Source organism: Botrytis porri, assembly GCF_014898465.1.
Source record: "Botrytis porri strain MUCL 3234 chromosome Unknown BPOR_004, whole genome shotgun sequence".
Classification (NCBI taxonomy): domain Eukaryota; kingdom Fungi; phylum Ascomycota; class Leotiomycetes; order Helotiales; family Sclerotiniaceae; genus Botrytis; species Botrytis porri.
In genome coordinates this window covers 2,935,789-2,960,436 of record NW_024066078.1, presented here as the reverse complement: position 1 = coordinate 2,960,436, position 24,648 = coordinate 2,935,789, and the positions used below count along the sequence as shown (strand labels likewise).

Here is a 24,648-nt window from a genome sequence, read left to right as displayed (position 1 = left end):
CATTTTTTTAAGAGTGATTGAAAACATTTTCTTTGAATGATAATTAACTTTTATTACTATAAGTTTTTGATAATGTTGAAGGTATATTAATAGTAAAGAATAAGAGGAAACAAAATAATTGAAAGGGAATTGAAAAGAAATAAGGAGATTGAAAAGGTCTATATACTTTAAAGGTTTAAATCGTTATTAAAACTATAAAACAATATATTTCGTTTTTTATATACATTTTTATTACAAAAAAGAGAATTTTATGTTTAAATTAGTTTATTATGTTATTCGACTATATACATAACAATATTTTATTAAAATTGTAGTATATAAATTAAATAGGTAATTGTAAAGCTTAAAAATAAGCTTTTTTAAAAGAAGGAATAATATTATAAATCGATCTTAATTATAATTGTAATTACTCATATACATATATGTATATATATATAATTACATATATATAACTAATATATAAGTGTATTTCATGAGTACTTTACTCTTAATTCTATAGTTGTAGATTTTAAGAATAAATTATACTCTGTTCTCATAGTTCTTCTACGACAAAGTGTTATAATACTACTTTATTCTAATATTCTATACTCTTCTTCTACAATTTGTTTGATTTCGATCCTAATATCAAATTTGAATTATAAAAGAAAAGAAATTTATAATTCATTTTAATATAACTAAATTGATTTAATAGATTAATAAAGTACATTATAACATCGAAACAAATCAGTATTTTTAAAGCCTTTTAAAATTGAGTGATACTGCTTATGCTGTAGCTTTGAATATTGGAATCAATAAAGACAAGTATTATGATCAGAAAAGTGTATGTATTGTTTATATAATAGTGGAATTTAGCAACCCGGATGATGGTGGTAGTAGTGGTATCGGTAAAGAGAGCAAATCTACTTCTCGAAAAAGCTTGGGAACTGAAAGCATTACGTTTAAACGAGTAGAAATGTAATTTATACAAAACATGCAGATAAGTTATGCTTCAATGATGTGAAATCAAAGGAAAAGATAAGACTGATGTAAATCAGCGTAACATTACAAGCTCAACTGACCAATCCTAACAACTTCCAACCCTCAGTCAACCCGTTGGTTAGCTGACCTGACGACTGACTTCAAGAGACCCGGAACCTCTGAAGGAGGAGAAGACGACTGATCCCACCGTATTCGATACTAAGCGAAAAAATCCGCTCCGGATGGCTTCGTTGATTAGGGTACCTACGTGCATGTCAGGAGATTTGGAATGACATCGACGACATTATCTACGATAGATCTCCTCACGCAACTACTGACTCCGTTCTTGGTAAGCTTGATGGTTTTTATATCTCAGTCGATACTAGACATGAAGCTGCGATGCAATTTGACAAGCTAAAAATTGATTTATAAAACCCTTCTCAGTATTTTACGTTCAACCAACTTTGAAAGCTCGAATGTTGGTGCGAGTCAACTACCCTATTTTCTGGCAAGCCCTGTTTTGTGCCACCCTTTTACATCAGACACCGATTCTTAGACCTATCAATATCTCTATCAAAATACAATAATATTTCGCAAAAAGATCTTGTAAGATGGATCACCTTAATGCAACCTGACAATCTGCTCGTAAAACGTTCTATTTACGTCTTCAAAAAACTCGCCGAACATGATTACATCGAAAAAACATCTGCCGATGAAATCGTATTCACCTGGGTTATCAGGCCGTTTCTTAAAGGTAAATGGCATTTTCCCTCCATAGAATATCCAAACCTCGTCTCCAGGCTTCGTCTCTCGATTTCCAAGTCCTAATGCGCCTTTTTCTGTAATAAAAATGCCGCGTCTTTCACCATACGCGATATTGTCGGTCGAGCAGCATTGGGAGGTAGCTGTTCACTTGTAGCAAATACAAAAGCATTGTGGGCATTATCAGAGGAGGCTCGAGATAGTAACCAATCTCGGCCATTCCAGACAAAATCCCCAATAAGCATCCGACCAAAAGTCTGCTGCTAATTGATTCCAGCGCAACAGTTCGCAAGAACGGCCCATAAAGATAACGTTTGAACGAGATTCTCATTAGAGATTTCCTTAACTAGTGCGTATTGTGGCCCTTCAACAAACTCAATGCTATCGACTAGAATACCTTTCAACGATAGCACCATTTTTGTCTTTGAAGCAGTACTCAGCAAGAGCTCCCGGTCTATCGGGCGGTCGCGCTCGCTGCATTATATAATGAGGATATCCTTGCAAGGGGTAATCCCCTTCGCCATTACTTGGACAGGCTTTCAGGTCTAGGGACCAATGGGGTAACCCAGGTATTGGATCATCTGATATTCGGAGTTCCATGGCTAGTGGTCGCAAATCTGACTCCCATGATGTCAGATCGACGGTATTGGACGCATGATGCGCTGCAGCATCGACCTGCAACAGGTGAACTTAACAATTACCTCAATAGGACAGACTCATACAGCACTGGTGCTAGTTCAATATGACGGGTGTAATGTATGTCCGTCTGAATATAGAAATCAATCACGGCAAACTAAATAATGACTTACTAGATTGACGTTAGTTATCCTTTTCATCAATCGAGGAACAGTCTCCAAACGTTCCTCGACGTAAAAGCAAATACCGAGAAAGGTTTACCTTTGTAATCACATTCTACTATATTTGACAACTGTCCTTTTTCTATCAAGCCCAGAAGCGCGACAACTTTATCTCGCGGATCTGTTGCCCCTCCCATTCGCCCACTTATCATCAAATCGAGAGGATAGCGGTCTCGCTGTTTGGTGCTAGTTATCCATACCACTTGCCACATCAAGTCATCCAAGGAACTCGAAGTTGGTTTCACTCGAGACAGAATGAATAGATGCAGGTTTAGCCCTCTCTACCCAATTTTCTAATGCCTGGCTCAATACATTCCACTCCATATGCAACAAGCCCCAGACTAAACACAGATTCGATGGAAGAACAGCCTCGTTCACAGTCCAGGTTCGAGTCTACCACTGATTTTCAGAATGAGAAATAGACTTTAACTCCATCATAACGCGGTTAAAATCATTCAAAGAACCCAAAAAAGTTGAGACGGGAGCTGCGTTGGCGTCTTCGAATTCCGATAGAATGGCAATGTATTCACAAAATTCTACTCCCGCTTCTGCGTCAGTCAAATCAAAATCATCTCGAATCTCTCCCATCCAGACTAAACATCTAAATGACAGTCGGTATATTTCAAGCATCATCTGGACTTGCCAAGAAGATTTTTCGTCCGGATCGTCCTAGTTGATACATATCTAGACGATTCATAGTGTCCTGCCTCAATTTTGCAGTCTGAGTTTACAGAGAGCGTTATGCAAATTTTTGGTAACTTCGAACTCCATTCCTGCAATCAATATGGTGTCTTTTTCTGTAGCTTGGTCTCCCTAATAGTACGACAGTGCTTCGTACTGCGGACGAGTCGAAAGAGACACGACGCAAGTATCGCATTCAACGGCTGTATTATCAGCCCCACTAGCACTTGAAAGATCCTTCAGCAGTCGAACTTCGTCCTGAGAAATTGTGGTGTAGATATGAGATGATAATGTGAATATTTTGAGATCCCAGTGGTAAATCTTGATGATATATCTAACTTCTAAGTTGGACCCCGCATTTTCTAGCCACCCCTGTTTTGGGCCACCCTTTTACAATAAAAATCGTTTCTTTAATTTATTAATATTTTTATTAATATTTTTATCAAAATATAATATAATTTATTGAATATTCGAATGCATATAATTCAAATTATTCTAAACTTATATTGAAAATCTCAGATTTTTGAGGCTTTTCTAAATAGAAATCTAATACTTCAAAATATCGATTTTCAAATTTATATATAAATTACATACAAATTGAAGATTTTATTTAAATCTCTAATAACTTTTCAACTATAATTATTAAAACAAGACTGATTACTTTTTGAAAGTCTTAAATTTGAATTTATATAGAAGTTCAAGAAAAGTTTTGAAAAAATTAATAATTTTAAAGATTTAGCTTGAGTAAAGAAAAATACTCTTTATAATTGTTGGAGGTAATTTTCCAGAACAAAATATAATAATAATATTCTAGTAATAGTGGAAGACTTAGTCACTTTAGCTTGAAGAACAAATCGAATATAATATAAGAGTTGAATTGAAGACAAATTATAAGAAAGAGCTTAATTAAGCTGAATTTGCTTGCTTTTTCCTAGGTTTTCTTTAAAGAATATCCTAGGTTTATATAGTTTATAATGAAATTCTAGTAGTTTCTATGCTTATAAATAAGATCGATTTAAATCGAATCTTACAGAATCATTTTATATTATAAAAGAAAAATACAACCAATCAATTTAGTTAATTTATTATCAATCTTCCATATAATTTCATCTTATTCTATTTCATTATAAATCAATTTGATAAGAGATATAGCTATATTATAATATAATAATATAATTTTATAATATAAAATTATATTATACTTATATTATTAATATATATATAATTTGATTAGTAAGATATTAATAAGTGATTTAGTATACTTATTATAGAATCTCATATACTCCCTCAATAAGTATATTAAATCAATCTTATTATATATCTTAATTTAGATTAATCTGATTCGTAAATTCAATCAGTTTAGTACGGGCTAGTGCTTTCGTAAGCCCATCAGTCTTTTAATTATTAATAGATATATAAATTAGATCTAAATCCTTTAATTTAATAATATCTTTAATAAAATAGAATCTGATTATCATATACTTACTTCTTTTGTGAAATATAAAGTTTTTAGTAAGGGCTAGTACAACTTGATTATTTGTATATAAAGAGAATTTACTTTGTTTATATAGATTAAGCTCTAATAATAGCTTTTTTAAAGCTAGCTTTATTAGTATTTAGATCAATATTAGATTGTATTTTAGTTTCTTTTAATATTAATTCAGAAAATAATTTATTTAAATTAATATCGTCTTGATTTTTAACTAATTCTTTATATTTTTTAGAGGCGAAATTATTAAAAGAGCTAGATAAGCCTTTAAAAAGAAACTATGCTATAAAAGCTTTAGGGATATTATATTTCATAGATTTTAAATAATTATATAATAATTAAATCGAATTAATGTATTCATCTATTTCCTTAAAGTTAGTGTAATTAGATTTTATTAATTTATTTAGATATCTTTTTATTAATTTAATGGAAAACTTTCTAAAAATCATATTAATAGATTCCCATAGGCTTTTAGTCGTATTTTTGTTCTTAAATCTTTCGACTAATTTAAAGCTAATTATAAACTTAATTGCTTCTAGCGCTTTTCTTTTATTTTATTAATATTCTAAAACTCTTTTATTCAATTTGATAATTAATTCAAATAAATAAGTTTTCCCTATATTTTTATTTATATACAAAGCTTTGTTTAATAATATTTCTATATTATTAATATATAATATAAACTATTAATTTTGAGATATAATTTAGTTCGATTTATTTATTCAATATAATTGGATTTACCTTTTAAGAGATTAGATTTAAAGATTATATTAGATATCATTTTAAATCTTTATATTAAATTATTTGGTTTTAAAAAAGTGTTTTGAATTTATATTAGTTTTAATAAAATTAGTATTAGAATTTGAATGGATTTAGTAATGAATTTGATTTAAAATCGAATTTCTGGGTTGAGATTGATTAAACCAATCACCTTTTAAATTAAATTTTTATCTTATTCTGTATTAATAAAGACTAATTAAATTAAAGTACCTTAGTATAAAGAATATTGATATATTACTTGTTATAAATAGCTTATAGTATAAATATATCTTTTAGGAATTTAATTTTATTTATTCAATTAGATTTATCTTTAGGGATATAGATTACAGAGTCTATTTATAAGTGGTTTTCAATATAAATTCGATTAAATTATTTCGAAATTTCGAAATTCGATAGCTCAATAATTGTATATATATAGTATATATTCTTAAATCAAATTAATTCCCTTTTTAAACTAGTTTTTAGATTAATCAGGCTTATAACTTATTAAAGGTAATTTTCTAGAATATAATATTAATAATAATATTCTAATAATAATGGAAGATTTAGTTACTTTAGCTTAAAGAACAAATCGAATATAATATAAGAGTTGAATTGAAGACAAATTATAAGAAAGAGCTTAATTAAGCTGAATTTGCTTGCTTTTTCCTAGGTTTTCTTTAAAGAATATCCTAGGTTTATATAGTTTATAATGAAATTCTAATAGTTTCTATGCTTATAAATAAGATCGATTTAAATCGAATCTTACAGAATCATTTTATATCATAAAAGAAAAATACAATCAATCAATTTAGTTAATTTATTAATAATCTTTTATATGATTTTATTTCATTCTATTTCATTATAAATCAATTTGATAAGAGATATAGCTATTGTTGGTATCACCATAGGGATGGTGAAATAGGGATGGTGAAGTCAATATAATACTATGATTCACACTATTGTTATATTACTTAAGGTTCTAAAAGCTAAAGCTACAAAACGTATTACTATAGTATTGAAAAACACTAACATCAATACTAATATAATCATATAATCCCTATCCCAACATTAACAACTTTTTAAAATCGCTGAATCATATCTTTCTAATTAATACCTTTTTTGCCTATATAACCACCCATCCTTCTAATCTCTTTCAACCCATTTTATAACCTTAATCTTTATAATATTATTATCAATCAAATCTTTTAAGGTTTAACACAACTTGAATTTAGTTATCACATTTATAGGATTAGAATCTTTATTAATTTATTTGATCTACACAATCTCTCATTCCTTATACACCTTTCAAATCGTTATTACATCAATTATTAATCTCTTTTCATTAATGATTTCGAGTTTCATAAAACAATTATAAAGTGATTTGGAATTAATATATATAACCAATAAGATTTTACAATTCAGAAAGATCTTATCGATTATACCTTTAATTGTTGTATTAATATCAAAATCTAAAATTATAATATACAGTTCTAATATTAATATACTTCTAATAACTCTCTTACACTTAATAAATGATTTATAAATAATATTAGCTTTATCATATTTGTTTATTAAAATAACAATATATCCAATTTGAAAGGATAAATCTTTGTTATTAATAAAAGATATATTAATAAATACAATCAATTTTAAAGAATTTATATTAAATAGAACAAATTATAGGCCTCTCTTTAAATTATCAATCTACCATTAAATACACTTATTAAAAAAATTGATATCTTCTCCCTTAAAATTGATAGTTTATATAGTATAAAATAAATCAAAAGTTACCTCTGATTAATACATTATTACAATATATACTCCTCAAATATATTATACAACATATTGATTTTTTACTATCACAAATTTTCTTAATTTTTTATATATTCCTTATATATCAAATAGGTTTGATTTAACTAAATATAAGTTTTCGTATTAATTCTCTTAATTAAAATAAATTGTACCATTATTTTGTTAAGTAATTAATCCACCATTAAACTTAAATAATATATTTAATATAAATATCTCACACTCTTTTATTATAAATTTAATATTATAAAGTTTTTTTTATTTATAATTTATAAATTTATTATTAGTGATAATAAATATATTGTCTATTTATAATCCTATAATATCAAATATTATATTGTTTTTAATTATATATAAGAAATACAAATTGTAAGTCAATTATATTATTTTAAAGGTATTAATATAATGCTTATAATAAATATTAAATTAATAATTACCTACTTTTGGGATATTATATAATAATTATACTACTTATAGAATAAAACCTTCTAAGATATTTATCTTCATTAATGGTCGTACATAAAACCTTTGAATTAAATTTAATATTGATTATATATATACTTATATAATATTATAAATATTTATAATTATTTTATTCTTTAAAAATATAACCATTATTAATAATATTATTTATTAACTAATTTATTATATTATAAATAATTATATCAAAATAGTACCTTTTTTTTAATCTTTTTATATTTGTATTATTAATAGAAATTTTAGGAATATTTTATCAATTTCTTTATTCTTCATTTTATTAACAACCCATAAATTGAATATTCTCATATTTTTAGATATATCTATAATCTTTACAAATTGAAAAAACTATTTTTTATTAAATTATTAATCTCCTTTTATTTTAATTCAATAAAAATTATTAATATCGAATTATTAATAGATATTATAAAGTAATTTATATATTTAATATTATTAAGTTCATTATTATTTAGAAAATAAAATGCTAAGTTTAGTACTTATTCCTCAAATTTAATATAATCAATATTTTTGTTTATAAAGAAGATTATTAATATAGAAATTACAATTTGCAAAATTGATAATTATAAAAATTAAAAGTTTTTAAATAAATTTAAAAAGGTTTTTTTTTTGTTTTTACTTTATATAATAATTAATGAAATAATTAATTTAACTTTATTAATTTTTAATAAAGTTATTCTTCTATTCTTTTATAATATATTTTATATCATTTATATTAATTATACCTTTTATATACCCTCAATAAATTATTTAGGTTATATTGATTTTATTACTTATATTAATTTAATAAATTCTTTATAAAGTTGATTTTAAGATTAATCTTTCTCTTTTATATATAATTTGATTTAAATAATATAAAACTTTATTAAACTATTTATTAGTTATATAATATATATCTTATCTTTTATTCCTAACAAGTAATATAAATCTATCTAACCTTTATATTCTTTTTATATCCAAACCTTTAAATTAATAGATAGATTATATAGCATTATTATAAATAATTTGTTATATTGATTCAATATATTTAATATCTATTTTATTGCTTGTAACTTGTTGATTTCGTTTATTGCCTTCTTAATTACAATCTACTATTATAAAATTATAAGTATTGGTAAATCAAGATTGATTATTCATAAATATACTCTAAATACTAAAAGTATTAGAACTAATCTGTTTGATTTTATAATATTATTTATTATTTTAATAATTATTTATAATATTATCTTTTTTGTTATAAAATTCTTTAATTTATTAACAATAATATTGTACACTTATTTAATAATTGTATAATAATATTTAACAATTTCAATTGATTAATAAGCTTCAATCAATACATTCTTTATTCTAATCAATATGGTTATTATATATTATATAAATTCCTTATTAACAAAATTCTTTTTAACATTATATATAATATAATCTAAAAAGTTAATATAAATATTTATCTAATACTTTCGAAATATATTAAAAATATACTTCACAATAATATTGTTTAACCATTATACTATTTGAAATTATATACCTTTATTAATAATATATAGAATAAGATTAATATTGATATATATTATATTTATTATAATTAAATAATTGAAATCAATATTATCTTATAAATTGAACTTAAATCAACATAATGATTTTCTATACTTTTAATAATGTTAATAAAACTTGGTAAATTTGTTAATCTTAATTTGTATAATATCATTATAATCAATTTGTTAGAATACTTATAAAAGTTTGTATACTAATAAATAATTGAAGTGATAATATAGATGTTATAGTTTTGTATTAGTAAGGTAGTATATATTATCATTAATAGTTTGTTATATAAATTATTATATATTTATATATTATAAAAATATTATATATCTATTATAATAAATATATAGAAATTATTCTCTTATATTACTTGTAATAATTATATTAAGAATATTATTATAGTATATATTAAACCTGTTTATATCTTTGAGGGATAATAAGAATAATGTTTTTATATTCATAATATAAAATTCGATGGTTTTTAATGATAAATTTAATTATATTAAATTGATTAATTTGGCTTTATCAATTCCGAATATTATATTTACAATTCTTATTGTTTTTATATTCAAGACAATATCCTTAATTATTATTTTATATACCATATATTACTTATAACTTACTATTGATTATTGTGTTGTAGCTATATCAATAATAATTCTTTTAAATTTCCTTGTATTATATTTACTAATATATATTATATTTTTAGGTTAAGATTAATATATTAGAGTATATATAAAAGATTTATTGAGTAAATCCTTAACAATCTTTTATTTATTTATAAATCTATTTTAAATAATAAAACTTGAATATGGTTTTTATGTAGGTAGATTTTGAAATTCGAATTGTATAAAATAAGCTATAACTTTATTATCTGTATTAAGGTTAGAATCTTCAATAAATCTTTTATATTAAACAAGAAATTATTCAAAGCTTTTATTGAAATTATTATTTTTGAATTATTCCTTGTATTTACATCAGAATTCCTTATATTCTTTTTTATTATATTACGTTGATTAATAGTTTTCCTTCCTGTAAACAAAGCATTTTTTCTTTATATATGGTTTAAATAAACATTGATTACTTTATTTAGAATTTCTATTTTGATTATATTCATTTCAATTGTGATAGTATTTGTAATCGATATAGAATATTACTGTTTTATTAGAATAAACTTGTTTTTATATTATAATAATTGAATAAAATTCTTTTAAAAGATTTGGAATATTTTAATAAAATGAAAGTAAGTTAAAGAATATACTTGTATTAGAGTGTATATAATTACAATTTTTTAATAAAATAATTCTTTTATTCTTATTATAAAGCTAAATCCTTTATATATATAATAAAGTTTTATAATTATGAATTATAGGTATTAAAATATCGTTTTTTTTTTCATTATCTAGTTCTATTATTACATTTTTAAATATAATAGTTTTTTATTACTATATAAAATTACATTTATATTTTAGACCTTCAAATATAAACATTATCAAATTATAAATCTTAATTATTATATTAAATAAATTGTCTAAATTTATATAATAAAAATCGAATATAATATTGATAAATATAATAAGAAATATATTCTTTAATAGTAATATAGATATATCAATATATTTGTAATTATTAAAAAAGATTAAGAATTTATAAGCAAAATTATCATTTTGATTATTATATTTGTTAGCTTTATTATAAAGTTTTATAAGATTGTTTAAAAACTAATTAATATTTATAAATCTTTAAAAAAATAAAATGTTTTAAATAATATTAATACTTTTTGAGTTATTTCCTTTTTTACTTTTATAATATTAATTTCAATTTGAAATATTGTTTTTTCTATTTTTATTATTTCCTCTTCCTTTACTTATATCATCATTATCATTAAATAAATTATTAATTAATTATTTAGCTTATTATTACAGGATTATATTATTACTAAATTAATAGGATATCCATACCTTTATTAAAGTTAATCTCGATTACTTTTAATCAAGATTTTAGAGATTAGATTAGAAATACAATTATAATAGTATCAGAATAACCTCAATATTAAATTATTAAATAAATCGAATAAGTATTAGTTTTATTAAACTATAATACTCTTTTATAAATAATAAATTGGTAGAAAGATTAATAATATAATCTCAAATTATTAGTGTTTATTATTATAATAATGATTTTAATAAAAAAGGAATATATAATTTATACTTCTTAACATTTTTATTCTTATTATTATATTGATATAGATTAATGTCTAATAATCTAAATATAGCGCTTAAAAGTTATAAAAGTCTATCTTGATTATAAATAGCTTGTCTAATTAAATCTTTTATTTTAATTATTTCGGGAATAATTAATAATACTTTCAACCTTTTTATAATTCTTTCAAATATATTTAGTAATTGAAACTAAAACTTTTTTTTTAAAAATATTTACAATTTTAAAATTTAATTATTATTAGAATATTATAAATTATACATCAATTAATACCTTATTGACTATTCGCTTCAAATAGATTATATACTTTATAACAAGTAGTTCATATATATAAAGTTTATATTATAACTTATATAATAGTTGCATTCTAGTAAATAGAAAATACTCTAATTTAAAATCCTTAAAACTTATAGTATAATCCGATTACAACTTTTTATTATAAAAATCGCTGAATTTATATTTATACAATTTGTATTTATAAAAATCTTATATTTCCTTTTCATTTGTATAATTAATATCAAAAGAATAATCTTCTCATCTATTTACCATTAATTTATAATCATTAAATATAATTTTTAATAAAATTAAAGATTTAATAATAGATTTAATAAATTTAATATTATCAAATTATTTTAGAACTAGATATTCAATATTTTCAATACAACGTTTTTAAAATATAAAAAAATCTACAAATAATCCTACTATATTTAACAAATAGTAAATAAATAATAAAATATTAATTCTATTAAAATATAATAAAATTTAAATTCGAAAAATATAATATTAAACTCAAACTAAATATTATTAATTCTTATTTATCAATATATATTATAATAAAAAATAAAATATAAATTAAAATTAATATAAAAACCATTGTTATATTATCGACCATTTTTATTTATACAAAGATAAATATCAAATCATATTAGAATAATACAAGAGTTTACATCTTTTTAAAGAAATGCTAACCTTAATTTAAACCATATATTACAATTAAAATTAAAATATCAGGCTTCTAATCTATAATATTACTAATCAATATTAATATCATTATAAAGATAATGAAGTCAATATAATACTATAATTCATATTATTGTTATATTATGTTACAACGGATTAGTAACAGGCTGTAGAATCACTGACTTATAGGCTATAATGGTATTATAGGCCTCAGTGATTCAGCTGCAGTATACCGGGGGACACTAGGCACCCAAGGAAAGCCTCAGGCATGTATATAGTATTAGTTATAGAATACACTGAATCATAGGACATGGTTCCTAGGACAGTAGGGTCCTAAGAAGAATAAGCAATACAGGACACAGTAAGCAAGAGAGGTCTTGCTAGGATTAGTAAGCTCCCAAGGGATTAGCCCTAGGACAGGAAATAAGACAGGACGACAAGACTCACGGGACTAGTATCACGTGATGGACCATCAGTGCATAGAGACGAGCAATGGGTAAACGAACTAATGGGACATTACAAAATTGATTTCAGCAGAATCCTTGAAACCTGGGTTCGAATATTTTGAGAATTTTTACAATCATTAGTTTCAGATTCAATAGTAAAACAGATATATTCTGATATCAAACAGTTGAGGACCAAATGTATCAGAAATTTGAAATGTCAAGAAGTGTTCCGTTTGTTCATCTTTTTACTGGTAGACCTACAGATTTTTTTTCTCACAATTACGTCGCAAAGTAGATTAACACTATACATTCAAAGGGCCTATAAAATAACATTAAGGAGGTTTTTTCCTAAAAATTTGTCATTATTGATACGATTTGGTTGATCTAAAAGGTATTCTAATTATTTGATCCAACCCTTTGGTCCACCCCAAGTACCCTTCACCATATGTTTCCCGTACACCCATGGAAAGAAATTCTTTTTCAAATAATAAAATTCTGTTCGCGGGATAGCTTGATCGATACCGAACCATTTATTGAATGTCTCTTTTGGTACTCCGCCGTACTTAAATTCTGCAAGAAGTACCTTTCCATATTCAGTCAAGAGAGGACACGAAGTATAACCATCGTAGATTTCCTCAGGTTCCCGACCATCAATTGCCAAGAGCAAATTTCGAACCAGAACTGGTGCCTCTGCAGTGATTGCTGCAACCGTTTTTGAAGTTGGCAGACTTGAAGCGTCTCCAGCAGACCAGACATTATGGTACTTGACATGACGGGTGGTCCCTTCATCGACGTTGACATAACCAGCATCATTTGCGAGTATGCTGTTCTTGACAAAATCATGTGGTTTATTCTTTGGTACCACATGCAAAAAGTCAAATTCTCTCGTGACCTGACCTTTACCATCTGGACGTGTAAAAGTGGCCTTGTTCCCGTCGATGACAGTAAGGTCATGCTGAAACAACCCTTCCACCAACCTTTCTCTTCTCAATTCCTCAAGCTTGGCGCTATATTTAGGTACACCAAACATGGTCGGGAGACCAGTGGCAAAAGAAATGCTTATCGCGGAATTGGAAGGATCTTTAATATCATAAAGGCCAGCACGTTTCCAATGATCCAATGCTAGCCACATAATCTTCTGCGGAGCACCAGCACATTTGATAACGCCGGCTGGTTGAGTGAAAATGGCTTTTCCCCTTTGAAGCTTTTTTATTGTACCAAAGACCTTATCGCAAGTGTCGTAATTGTATATAGAGGACACGAGAGAGTCCGGGTTTCCAAGTGCTTCGGATAATCCCTTCACACTTTCAACATCAACCATGATACCAGGAGCAACAACGAGTTGGTCATAATTAACAGTATCCCCGTTTTTCAATGTAATGAAATTTTCATCTGGAGAAAATCCCTGCACACCGGTATTGTAAAACATAAGTTTCGAATCAATCAATTCTTTCAAGGGTCTTCGGAGACTCTCCTTTGTCTTAAGGCCACCTCCAACAAGAGTCCATCCAGGTTGATAGTGATGCCAGGTGGCTGGGTCAACAATAGCAATGTCGTCTTGATGAAGATTCGCTTGCCTAAGGAGCTGATGACTGATAGCAAGGCCAGCGGAACCACCGCCTACTACGACAATTTTGTGATTCCGGCTGTGGCCAACCACAGGTGATACAGTCGCAAAACCTCGAGAAGTCCGAGCAAATTGAGCTCTGGGGATAGAACGTAAAGGTATCAACATTATTATAAAGTAAGTTATCACGTTACCGCGAAAGATATATCTATGAGTATCAAAACCAAGTGTAAAAGTAATTGAACAGACAAGGCATAAGGTTACTTATTATGTCGCTTAGGCCTCTTGAAAGGATTTTTAACATTCATAGTAAGAATCTCGATTACTAAACAGTTTTAGTCAGCAAAACGATCACGCCATCGTGACTCTTTCTATCATTGACCTATGAGCTTAAATGAGGATAAAATAAGATTATCGAACCACAGAGAATTCAACATACTAATATCAATGCGATTCCCAAACCCCAATGACCAGACCAGATATATCGGAACCGTGACAACTCATCATCAGATGTAATTGATTTTCCTTCTCGGTCAAAAGCCCGTGACTTCGGAATTATGGGCAATCGTTGTTAAATATAATCGGAACAAAATCTGGTGAGCAGCAAAAACAGGAATATCTCAACATCAACGTCGTCCACGGGTCATGAAGCTAGAGTCTAAAGAGAAACTGGCTTTGTCTACTGCTGCTATATGACAATAACTCAGTTCGTCACTTCTCGCAGCTGTTGAATAGGCTGCGCACAAATTATCTGTACCCGTGGATTATCTGTCGAGGCTTTAAAATTACCCGCTCCGTACGGATAATCCGCAGATATATGGGTTATTTACGGATAATTTGCGGATTATCTGTAAATAATCCGTGGATATATAGATTCTCCGAAAAAAGCGGAGATTCGCTTAAAATATGAAGCTATTCCCAGATTATTTTCCAGCCCAAAAGTGATCCAAGCTTAGATTTATGCTAATTTTTATATTGATTATAAAATTATACTAAAATTATGAAAAATTATAAATAATTATATAATATACAGGTAGGTGGATATCCGCGGATAATTTGTACTCGTCTCACAGATTACCCGTCCAGATTCTGAATTATCCGCTCTGCAGACGGATTATCCGCGGATTATCTGTCGAGGCTATTATCCGCCCCGCGGGTACCCGTTGCGCAGCCTACTGTTGAATATGCCTAAAACGATTGGAAAGCAAGCACCTCATGTATAAACTATCCCACTAGATGGCCTTATATCTTCCGTGCTTTTATCTGACATTGAGAGAAATGAGGCCCGATTCTAACAGTTTTTTTTAGAGAAAAAAACACTCAAGTCAATTTCCAATCCAGGCAACTAATATTACATTACACTGGGTTATACATGAAGATTTGCATTTTCAATAATTCAGCCAAAACATTTTTTATGCTGTAGATAAAGAGCATGCGGACGATTTTTTTTTACAGGAGACTAAGGTCTGACAATGTGGCTTTGATTATTAGGTCTGAAAGCTAAAGGTGACATAAATCGGGTACTCGACTTTCTAACCACTCTTGTTTTGAGCCACCTTTTATTATCAAAATGAACAAAAAAAGCTTTTTTATTTATAGATAAAATTTATTAACAATTTATATCTATATAATTTAGATCATTTTAAGTCTATACTGATAATTTTAAATTTTATGATTCTTCTAAGTAGAGATCTGAAGCTTCAAAATATCGACTTTTTAATTTGTATATGAACCATATACAAGTTTTAGTTTTTTGAAAAATCTTTAATAACTTTTTGATTTAAATTATTAAAAATAAACTATAAATTTTTATTATAAGTTCTCATTATTTATCATATAAAAGATTTAAAGGAACTAAGAAGATTCTAATAAATAAACATCTATAAGAATACTTTTAGAATTGTAGGGATTATTTTTCTCAACTTGATTTATCTTTTTATAATTATTAATTTTTTTGAATGTTTTTCTTAATGTTTAATATAGATTCAAGTTCAAAACCTTTAAAAAAAGGTTATAGTTTTTTATTATTAATTATAATTTAAAGGTTATTAAAGATTGAAAACTGATTTCAAATTTATATATAATTCTTATATAAATTCAAAAATCGATATTTTAAAGCTTCAGATCTTTATTTAAAAAGATTTTCAAAATCTAAATCCTTTGAATTTAAGCTCAAAATAATCCGAATTATATATATATAAACTTTCGATAATTTGTATCATGTTTTGATAAAAATAATAGTAAGTTGAAAAAGCACTTTTTAATATTAAAGGGTGGCTCAAAACAGAAGTAGTTAGAAAGTCGAATACTCGACTGAAGTTAGACTACTAGTAGGTGTACAGACTTACAAGACACTCAAGAGAAAAAGTACAATTTCATATTGAAAAGAATTGTTTTAATAATTTAATTACAATTTAAAATTTTGATAAATCTTTTTGAAAATTAATTATATAAATTTTAAGCATATAGATATAATAAACTTTCAAAATCGAATTAAAAAAGTCAATATTAATGTTTTTATAGAAAAATATAAAGCTTTTTATTAAAAATTATAATAAGAAAACATACTGTTTGTTTTTTAAGCTTAAATTTAACTTCTTTAAAACAAATCTTAAACATATTATTTTTTAATACTTGAAAAATATAATCTATTAATCTAATTGATATCAACTTGTATATTAAGTTTTAATTGAAATTTAAAGTTAATAAATTTGAATATGGAATTATACTTTCTTATTACATTGTTCTATAAGTCTGTATACCTACTAGTGAATTCTTTATTTTCTATTCATTCTTGTTTTCAGTCAATCTTTTATACTAAAAATTACTCTTTTAAACTACTAATGTCTCTATTAAAATATAATATAATATATCAAAAATTTATATGTATATAATTCAGATCATTTTAAATTCATTTCAGAAATTCAGAAACCGTAGGGATTTTTCGAATAAAGATTTGAAGCTTCAAAATATTCATTTTTATTTTATATAAAAATCAAGTGTAAATTTGAAATTTAAATTAAATTCTCGATAACCTTTGAATTACAATTGATAAAAAGAAAATGATTAATTTTCTTAAGGTTTTAAGCTAAAATTCATATAAAGTTTTTAAAATATACTTAGTATTTTAGACTATACGCTTAGCAGGGGGTAGACTAGGCTCGATTAGGAATAGTACTTTATAAATAGTACTATATAAGAAGCTTAGACCTATGGAATATATAAATAAAACTATTAAATAGAGTTCTTATAATATATAAATAGATTTTCGATTCAATTTATATATTAATTAATAACTTAATAAGTTTTTAATAGTGGATACTAGAATAAAATCTTTTTTTCAAGGTTTAAGCTATTCATTTATACTTTTTCTAATCCTCTATATAGTCTAAAATATATAGGTGGTGTATATTATAAATCTGATTTGAAATTAAATTATTTTAAAATTATTTTCTTTATTAATTTCAAATTAACTGTTACGGGAGCTGCCTCTAGAGTCACGTGGAAGTGTCTAGAGATCTCTCGAGATAATTTAGACTAGACTTCAAGTAGGAATTCAATAAGGTTGTAATTATTGTAATTCTCGTAACTATAATAATGAAACTAATGATTGTTCTTAAGTACGAAGCTTTATATTCTAATGAAACTCATTTGTTATATAGATCTTCATCATCTGAAACCCCTAGGATCCGTATGCTCCTGGAGCCCGTAGCTCCTTAAGACTCCCTCATATGACATGCGAATGTGTCATGTGATGTCTTTCGTAATATTAACCTTTAAATAAAGAAATTTATTATTTATTATTACATCTGTTATTCCGCTTTGAGCTAGCTTCTACATGATATTTCTAAATCCTTAAAATAATAAATTGTAATTTCGAATAATGAACTAATAAAGAATTTCCTTTTTAATAAAGAATTCTTCATGTAATATTATAATAGTATTCTTCCCTATAAAGAATTAATGAGTTTTTTTATAATATTGAGGTGAATCACATAGTATTATAAGAAGAGTTTTATTATATTTGTTATCCCTATTGCCTACTACCCGAAGGGTAGTATATATAGGGATTTTGAGTACCTATAAGGCTCTTACCAGGTTTAAAAAAATCCGATTTTTAATTATATCATATGATATATTATATAAGCGTAATCTTCGGTTTTGGTCGAGATTCCCCCGGAATCTTATATTCTTTATATATCTTTTATTTTTATAAACCCTTATATATTAAAGTATTAATATAAAACTTAAAATTGTTATCTTTATTTAATACTTATCATTCTAGTTTATTAATTTTTTTATAATGTAAAGTATAAGTTATATTATAATTTAATATAATTATTTATTATTATCAAAAAAAGCTTGTTGTTTGTTATACTGTGTTATAAAGCTATATATTAATACGGCACTCTTTACTTATTTATATTTAATATAGTTCTGTTTGTTATACATATTATCTTTAATCTTTTTTTTCTTTTTGAATTTCGTTGTCTTTTTGTATAGCTATTAATTGTAAAATGCTAAAATATAATTATTTTTGATATACTTGAGCTTTTAATTCTTATATAGTTATTTACAATCTTTATTATTATAAAATTAAAAAGGATTTATATTATTGATATAGTAAATAATATTACAGATTGATTAATTTGTAAATACTTTTAAAAGTATATAATAATCAACTTTCCTTTCTCTCTTTTTTATATTAATATTCAATCATTTTGATATCAATACTACTTTTTCCCTAATTTATCTTCTTCAATAACTACATCCCATAAGTCATCTCCCCCAATCAATATAATAATATAACTTCTTCTTAGTAACCTTCAATTATTCTAATTAATACTAATTCCTTACCTTACAAAAACTAAAAAGAATATAATCTCTTTCAATTTCTATTTCGTTTTTTTACTTTATAATATATATTAAAATCTTTTAATAATAATTCATTTATGATAAATAACACTAAATTATTTATAATTAACTTTGAACAATCTTTATTTTATTAATCTTAATATATTTCCCTATCTTCCTTTAATTAATATAAAGATAATAAATACAAAAAAGAAACTGAATATTATAATAATAATAATAATATTAATAATAATATATTTAAAGAGAAGAAAATTCCTATTTAATATAAAAATAATATTTCTATTTTTAATAATAGATTTAATGAAAAGATATATTTGCTTAATCTCAATTAATTCTTTAAAAAGGTAATTAATTCTGTTAATCAGAATTATAAATCTTCAATTGTTATTGAAGATTCTAGTTCAGATTATATTGAAAAGAAAAGGTATCCTTTTAAGAAGAAAAGATATATTACTAAGTTTTGGTAAGCGATTTATATTGTTTTTATTTTAATTACTTTTTAAATTAATTTTAGCTTTGATATTATAAACTCTTTAATTTGTCTTCCTTATTTTAAATGTTTTATATTAAGTAAATCTTCGAATTGCTTTGATTATAGTGGTTCTATTGTTTATTAAAGCTATTGGGATTATAAGATAATTTGTTTAAAGAATTTGTATAAGTATTTTGAGGAAAGGTTTATTAAGATTAAGAATAATGTTGATATTAATTGAATGAATTTTATTATTTATTAGAATATAATTATTTTAATAAAAGTATTATTCTTTTCTTATGTAATTATGGAAAATGTAAGGAAAATATATATTTAAATAATTGTTTATATAAATAAACTAAAGTTTACTTTAGGATTTAAAGATACAATTGATTCTTTTTATAAGGATTTGATTAATATATTATCTATTAAGTTGTCTAATTTATTAATAATTGTTAAGAAATCTTTACTCCTTAGATTTGAAATAATAATTAGAATCTTTTTTAGAATAATAAAAACCCTACTTTTACTAATCTATTCTTTCGATTTATTTCTTTTTCCCAAGAAATACATCTCCCCGCCCATATTCAAATAAATATTATTCCCAAATCCTTTTCAATTTTATTCAAGTTATTTCAACTTTAAATTGAAAATATTCTTTTTCAAATATTTTTTAATATACTTTTCTTTTACATTCTTTTTATTTAAATAGTTTATTTTATATTTATTCATTTTATTACTATTATCAATTTTTATAACATTTCCCTTATTCACTCTTTATTTATTATATATTTTTATACTATTGATCCTTTAATAATATTAATATATAATCCTACAATAATAAATAATTTCAATAATAAGTTTAATAAATTCTAAATAAATATTTTCAAATTTAATTAGTATTTCTCAAATCTGTATTTTTAAACAAATAAAATATTCACTTATCTATAACAATAAATTATACTTATAAACAAAGGAAAATATAAGTATAATTAAAAGAAAATATAATATAACTAATATTAATAAACCTACCCGATATTTATAACTTTGTTGATTTTTTGTAAAGTTATATTAATCAGATCTGGTATATATTAATTAATTTTTTTAATATATTCACAAAGATTTTGATAATCTAATAATAATTAAAAACATTTAAACTTTTGCTAGATTAATATCTTTATCAAACTATTAATTAGTATTTCATTTATTAATATATAAATAACAATAAAGCTTCCTTTCCTATATTTTTGTTATAGTTATATATTTTGAATATCAATATAACATAGTTTTGTTTAAATCCTACAATTCTCTTCTATTATCAAGCGAATAATCTATTAATTGTTACAAAGAATCTATATAAATACTACTTCAAGTTATATTTCTTTAAAATACCTTTTGAATATTATAATTTCTTTCGCAATCCTTTTAATACTGAAAAGTTTTGTTTTTGTTATTAATATGATTATAATATCTTGATAAAAAGCTTTCTATAATATTAAACTTTTATACATTGAGATTATATATCCTTAAAATAATTGTTTCGTTTTTAAATTATTAGTGAATAAAGAATCGAATATTATAATATATTATATTATATTATTATCATTTTTAATATACTCAATTGATAAGAATTTAGTACCCTAAAGATAAGATATCACTTTTGTTATAATTATTAAATAAATAGAACTTGAATTCTTTAAGAATTATAATAATTTGTTTATAGCAAATACTATATCCACTCAAATTATAATAAAATAAAGAATAAATCTAATTAATTCTTAAAACCTTCTGATATCTTTTTCAAATAATTATTCTTTATATTGAAATAAATTGTAATAAAATAAAGATATTAATAAACACTTTTTTTTTATAAGATTGAATTTCTTTATAATCTTTTTAATATAAATGTTATAAATAAGCTATAGCTTTTTTAGTTTTTTATTCTTTATTACCCAAATCCTCAAAAACCATTTAATATTGCCCAATTCCTTTAGTATATAATAATACCCAAGTCCAATTATTATCCAACAGACTTCTTCTTTATCTTTTTTTATATATATTATAAGATAATCATTTATAAAGAATAACAATCTTATTATTCTATTTTTAATATAATAAATATATAAATCTTCTTTATTATCCTTTAGATTTAAATATTTCAGTTTTAATATGAATTCTTTATATTAAAATGTTATAAAGTCTTTAAGATTATAAAAAGTCTGGTTTACTTCTATAACTATATTTAATTATCTAAACCCATTTAGTAAGAAACAAATAATAGATTTAAAGATATTTAATCTGAATATATTTATATATATATTTATTATATCAAATTACTTTATTTTTAAGTCTTTTTATATTATAAGTATTATTATTATCCAAAATCATATTACTATCAAGATAATAATAAAGGTAGTTTCAATAGTTAAAGTATCTTACACATCCTTGTATATTATTGATCTAATTTTATACCTTTTCAAATAATTATTTAAATTCGATTTGTAATTATATACTTATTTCAAAGATAATAAATATATTTAAGTCTTAGATCTTTTAATAATTTTTTAGTAATTTATATTTTCGAGTTTTTGAATTTTTAATTCTATTATATATTTGAAATATAATTCGAAAATATATTTGTTTAGGTTTGTATACTTTATTAGCTTTTTCGATAATAATATCACATATATATATAAAGTTAGTGAAACTTTATTCGGATTTAAAAAGTCCCCTTTTAACATTAAAATGAAAATAATTAATAATTCAGAATCAGGTATTCTAAATACAACATTTAATTTCCTTTTTTTATATTGTTATATAAATGTAATAATAATTATATATATAATTATTAATACCTTATCTTTCAAGCTAACATTATCTTCAAACATTTGTTCAAGTTAATTAAATATAATAATGTTATTAAAGAATATTAAGAAAAGTAATGCTCTATTTTTACTTAATTATTACAAAAATAATCTTATATAAAAGTTTCCTTCTTTTATTATATCAAACTAATTAATAAATTTATTCTTTTTTATTCTAATATTTAAGAATTTTGAGTTTAAAGTAATTCTAATTCTTTTATTAAAAATTATATCAAGAATAAAATTGACTAATAAATTAGTCTTTTTCTTCTTTACAACCTTTTATATAACTTTGACCTTTAATTTTTCTTTAATAATATTTTAGATTCTAATTCAAGTTCTTTCAATTAATTATATTAATTACAATATTATAATTTTAGATTTCTTTATATAAATAATTGATTTATAATATTTAATTTCTAGTTTTAAATTCTTATTATAAAATGAAAATATAGCTAGATTATAGATTATTAATAATAGTTTTATAATTAGATATATAAGAATATTCATATAATTAAAGATTTGTTCTTTCTTTTTCAAATCTTTTCTATTATCTCAAATTATTAGAGATTCATATTCTAATAATTATAAAATAATTCTTCTTATTATGAACTTATTTTAATCAATAGTACAGTTTTAATGTGAAAGAAGGACGAAGCTCTTATTATACTATGTAGAAGCTATTTATATATACTTCGATACTCTGGTATACTAATATTAGTATATTAAATGCTCTCTTTAAAAAACATTCTCTATATCCTTATAAAAAAGCTATAAACTAAAGTTAAAGAAAAAAAAATAAACTAAGCAAATATAAAGCAATTACTAATCTCTATCAAATTTCCCTAATTTCTTACTGATTTTCGCTTTATTAATTAAATTGCTTTAATAAACCTAATAAATAATCCTTATTATAATTATATTCTGAAACTATATTTACATTATAATAACAAATTAATTTTGATCGCTAATATTGACTTGAAATTGATAAGTGTTTAATTGGAATTATTCTTATTACTAAAATTATACTTGAGATTGTTAAAATTATATTTAATTATTATCAAATCTCCCATTACTTTCAAATTCTATATTCCTATTTCTAAAATCCATATTACTTTGATAAACATTATAATCTTGATTTTGATGTAAAACTAAAAATACAAAATACTATCTAAATATTTATATTAGATTTCTAAATGCTTAAAAATGGGAAACGGAATATATTTGCATAAAATTAATGCTATAACTTCGGTTGAATCTATTATACTCTATATCTGAAATCTCGAATATGCTTGTTTGAAATTGCTGAAGATCAATTCCCTATTAACTAATCTACATTAGTATTAGATGTGTATAAATAGAGTCTATAGCTTGACTAAATTGAACAAATTATATAGAATAAACGGGTTGAATTAATTCGATTAGTAAAAGAGGGGGTAAAGTTAAAGCCCTATATCGATTCGAAATCGAAGGATTAGGTTAATTTATAAAGGAATTATTCTTGAATTCTATATCCTATATATTCATCTCAACTTCCAAAAATCTTATAAAATCCATCAGATTCTTTAATTTATTTGTATCCTTTAGAAATCTATTTCATTAAGTATACTAATACATAATTTGCTATTCTACTAATAACAAATTATTAGTCGTTACAATTTATACATTTTATATATTGTTTTACTTCCTAATCTTATTCTTAGCTTTAATAATCATTTAGCACTAATATTCCTATAACTCTTTTTCCTATTTAAATCATTTAACAAGTGATATCATTATAATACTCATTATAGGAGTTAAAGAAGTGATATATAATAGAACAATAGTTATCAAGAATCCTAAATTAGAGGTCGAACCTACAGATTCGAATTCCAATTCTTTGATTAAATTAAT

At 23.7% G+C, this 24,648-nt stretch overlaps 3 protein-coding genes across 3 annotated transcripts; all 3 read right to left on the bottom strand.

Moving 5' to 3' along the window:
* Positions 1-2,100: 2,100 nt before the first annotated feature.
* On the bottom strand, positions 2,101-2,788 carry EAF01_003771 (uncharacterized protein; the record flags this gene model as incomplete). The annotated part of the gene is made up of 2 exons (XM_038912025.1): positions 2,101-2,394; positions 2,603-2,788. The coding sequence occupies 2 exons, from the start codon at positions 2,786-2,788 to the stop codon at positions 2,101-2,103; spliced, it is 480 nt and encodes a 159-aa protein (XP_038773260.1).
* Positions 2,789-2,792: 4 nt separating this feature from the next.
* Positions 2,793-3,347, bottom strand: EAF01_003770 (uncharacterized protein; the record flags this gene model as incomplete). The annotated part of the gene is given in 4 exon segments (XM_038912024.1): positions 2,793-2,969; positions 3,018-3,245; positions 3,257-3,297; positions 3,308-3,347. The coding sequence occupies 4 exon segments, from the start codon at positions 3,345-3,347 to the stop codon at positions 2,793-2,795; spliced, it is 486 nt and encodes a 161-aa protein (XP_038773259.1).
* A 10,030-nt stretch (positions 3,348-13,377) lies between these two features.
* Positions 13,378-14,712, bottom strand: EAF01_003769 (uncharacterized protein; the record flags this gene model as incomplete). Its single annotated transcript, XM_038912023.1, has 1 exon — positions 13,378-14,712. One exon carries the CDS (start codon positions 14,710-14,712, stop codon positions 13,378-13,380), a length of 1,335 nt encoding a protein of 444 aa, XP_038773258.1.
* Between the last annotated feature and the right edge of the window lie 9,936 nt (positions 14,713-24,648).